The sequence below is a fragment of the Sinocyclocheilus rhinocerous genome, unplaced genomic scaffold (genome assembly GCF_001515625.1).
Source record: "Sinocyclocheilus rhinocerous isolate Xijiao unplaced genomic scaffold, SAMN03320098_v1.1 scaffold568, whole genome shotgun sequence".
Classification (NCBI taxonomy): Eukaryota; Metazoa; Chordata; class Actinopteri; order Cypriniformes; family Cyprinidae; genus Sinocyclocheilus; species Sinocyclocheilus rhinocerous.
In genome coordinates this window covers 1,592,149-1,595,719 of record NW_015652173.1, presented here as the reverse complement: position 1 = coordinate 1,595,719, position 3,571 = coordinate 1,592,149, and the positions used below count along the sequence as shown (strand labels likewise).

At 35.8% G+C, this 3,571-nt stretch overlaps 1 protein-coding gene across 1 annotated transcript in view; it reads left to right on the top strand.

The window, feature by feature from the left end:
* The window catches only part of LOC107714008 (large neutral amino acids transporter small subunit 1-like), a 17,817-nt gene extending 14,679 nt beyond the window's left edge, over nt 1-3,138 (top strand). The window contains exons 8-9 of the mRNA XM_016519697.1: nt 1,165-1,314; nt 2,899-3,138. Of these exons, the coding sequence (XP_016375183.1) occupies nt 1,165-1,314; nt 2,899-3,138 (390 nt within the window). The remainder of the gene's footprint in view (nt 1-1,164; nt 1,315-2,898) is intronic.
* Nucleotides 3,139-3,571: the final 433 nt, after the last annotated feature.

Below are 3,571 nucleotides of genomic sequence, written 5' to 3'. Positions count from 1 at the left end.
GCGCAAAGTCACATGACTTTTTTGATGCGGTTGGAGGAATTTATTCGCAAAATGCATTTCCATCTCCCATTATTCGCATCAACCCTTTTTCGGACATGTCAAAAACCACCTCAAGCGAGTGTAAAAACTTTTGCGAATTAAGGGATTTTTATTCGAAATTCGGCGTTTCCATCACTCGTTTCTCATGCGATACTTCAAAATGCGCATTAAAATAGGGTGATGGAAACATAGCTTCTGTTGAGTCCAGTTTCTGAGTGAATCATTTTTTTGCCTTGGTTCTTTTTTTTTTATGTTTAAAATTCTTTTTTCTGTTTAAATAGTTATAATTTTGGAGTGAATCATTCTTGTAAATTGGTTCTTTTCAATGAATTGTTTTAGCCAGTTCTAATTTGTGAGTGAATCATTCTTTTGAGCTGCTTTATTTTATTTCAGTGAATCGGTTTAATGAATCAGTCAGTGAATCAGTTTAATCAGTTCTAATTTGTGAGTGAATCTTTTTTTTTTTTTTTTTTGAGTCTGTTCCTTGTAATGAATCAGTTCAGACAGTTCAAATTTTTGACCAAATCATTATTTTAAGTCAGTTCTTTTCAATTAATTGGTTTAATCGGTTCCAATTTTTGAGCGAAACGTTCTTTTCGGTAATTTTTTTAAATGAATCAGTTTAACCAGTTGTTGTCATTGTCGGTGAATTGGATTAGCAGGTTTTAATCTGTGAATTAATCATTCTTTTGAATTGGTTCTTTAAAATTTATCTTTATAAATAGTTCTAATTTTAGAGTGAATTACTTTTTTAAGTCAGTTTTGTTCAATGAATCATTTTAACTAGTTCAAAATTTCGGAGCAAGTCATTGTTTTGAATAAGTTCTTTTAAATTAATCTGTTTAACAGGTCCAGTTTTTAAGCAAATCATTCTTTTAAGTCTTTTTTTTTAAGTTCTTTTCAATGAATCAGTCATTTTTATTAGCAAATTAGTTTTAAAATGTTTTCAAAATCCTTATTCAATCAATAATTACATATGACTGGAAATGTCATGGAAATTCTTTAGGAAAGGTGTGAATTGATAATAATGTCCCATTTTTAAGTTAATCACACTTTTGAATGGTTTCTTTTCAATGAATTAGCTGAAGATTCAGTTTAAACCTTTTCTTTTCTTTTTCCCCACAGTGTATCATGACCCTTCTCTACGCTTTCTCCAATGACATTTTCTCCGTCATCAACTTCTTCAGCTTCTTTAATTGGCTCTGCATCGCCATGGCCATCCTCGGCATGATGTGGTTACGCTACAAGAAACCTGAATTAGAACGACCAATTAAGGTGAGCCGGGGGAGCGGGGCTAGTTTGCAAACGTTGATAGACTGTGTGAGGGTGAACAAGGTCATACTTTCAAATGCATGAGAAGTGACCTGCCATAATATATGTGTTCTATGTCTGAAACCAGACATTGCCAGCAATAGAACGGTAACACACAGGCCCTTTTGTGCACTCCTCTCATAACATTCAGTCTCTCATTGCACTCAGTGGCCTCCGCTCATCTGCCGGACACAGAGGGATGTTCACCAAATGAGGTTTGGAGGCACTGGAGTGAAAGAGGCCATTTGCTTATTGCTCATAATCTTTCTCTCCTTCTAGATCTCATTAGCGACAGTCCATTGTTTGTTTCATTCACTGTACTTAGTACTGCCTGTGATGTTGGATTTCTCTGCTTTTAGACACTTTAGTGCTTTCAAGAATTGAACTGTTGAAGTGTCAAACTTCTGGATGGTAGGACTTTCTAATAAATTTAGACAATAGGGGTATTATAATAATTTTAAAAGAAAATGTCATTAAAAAATATTTTTACATAGAATTCACAGTAAATAGTATTTTTTTTTTAGAAATTATAGGGATAGTTCACCCAAAAATGAAAATTCTGTCATTAATTACTCATCCTCATGTCGTTTCAAACCCATAAGACCTTCGCCATTCATGGTACTCTCATGAATGGTGGAGGTGACTGACCCGAAAGAGGAGAAATCATAGAATAAAGTCGTTAAAAGCTTCATAATATTACGGTTGAACCACTGAAGTCACATGGACTATTTTAACAATGTCCTTACTACCTTTCTTGGCCTTGAATGTGTCAGTTGCGTTGCTGTCTATGCAGGGTCAGAATGCTCTCGAATTTCATCAGAAATACCTATTTGTGTTCTGAAGATGAACGAAGGTCTTACGGGTTTGGAATGACATGAGGGTGAGTAATTAATGACACAAATTTCATTTTTGGGGGAACTATCCCTTTAATTATTTACTACAGTTCAAAAGAATGGGGTGAGGTATGTAATTGTTTTTGTTATTAAATTAATACTTTTATTCAGCAAGGATGCTTTAAGCTACTCAAAAATGACAGAGACATCATAACTACTACTCATAATGTGGAAGTGAAATTTAATGACATTAGCAATGAGCTAGTCTTGATCAGTGCAAGCTTGAGGAGAGTATCAGGCCATCTGTCAACAAGCTAAGTAAGTGAAACCATTCTGCAAAACCAGATCAATCCGGCTAACACAAAGAGCAAGAAGCTACCCGGGGAACTCTGTGATGAAGTTGTAAGGGGGAAAAAGGCAGGAGAAGGCTATAAAAAGAAGAGCTTTGAACCATTCTTAGAGCTCTGTGAAGTCCATTATATGCAAATAGAGAAAACACAACAACCCAAAACATCAAAGATCAGGATGTCCTACCAAAATGAGCAGCCAGAGAAGAATGGTGATTGTCAGAGCGAGTAACACTGAGCTCAACACTTCTGCAGTGCGTGTCTTTCATAAGTGAAGTAAATGTTCTTGAATAAACATACTTTCTGACTGTACTTTAAATAGACTTTTGATCACATTTTCAAAGCTGTCCCACCTCTCTGTCCACTAGGTCAATATTCTGCTGCCCATTGTCTTCGTATTGGCCTGCCTGTTCCTCATCGTTGTGTCCATCTGGAAGACCCCTGTGGAGTGTGCTATAGGATTTGGAATCATCGCCACTGGAGTTCCTGTGTACCTCTTCGGCGTTTGGTGGCAGACCAAGCCAAAATGGCTCTTGCAGATCATCTGTGAGTGTGTCTCCTCTTGTTTGCTTCACAGCATGGAAAAAAAGATGGTTCTAGCCAGTTAAAACTTCATAACTGAAATCTGAAATGTTCCTCAGGTTTTGATGGCTAAGTTGTTAAAATCAAACCTTATAAGAGTTTATTCAACAGCACTGCTTTTTAAGACAAAATTAGACATTTGCTATGCATTTAACCTCCATAATTTGACAGATTTACAGAAAAAAAAAATTATGTAGGATGGGCTTTTATCCAATGAGATTTAATTTAGATTGTAAAAAAAATGGGCTATTATGTTATTTTTTAAGTCTCACATTTAAAGGGGACATAACACACACAGTTTCACCCAATCTCATGTTAATCTTGAGTACCTATAGAGTAGTATTGCATTTTTCATATCTCCAAAAAGTATTTAGTTTTATTATATTTATAAAAGAAAGATACCGCTTTACGATTCTCTCCGGAAACAGCCGAGCTCCTGGAGGCGCGCCTTGGGCGGAG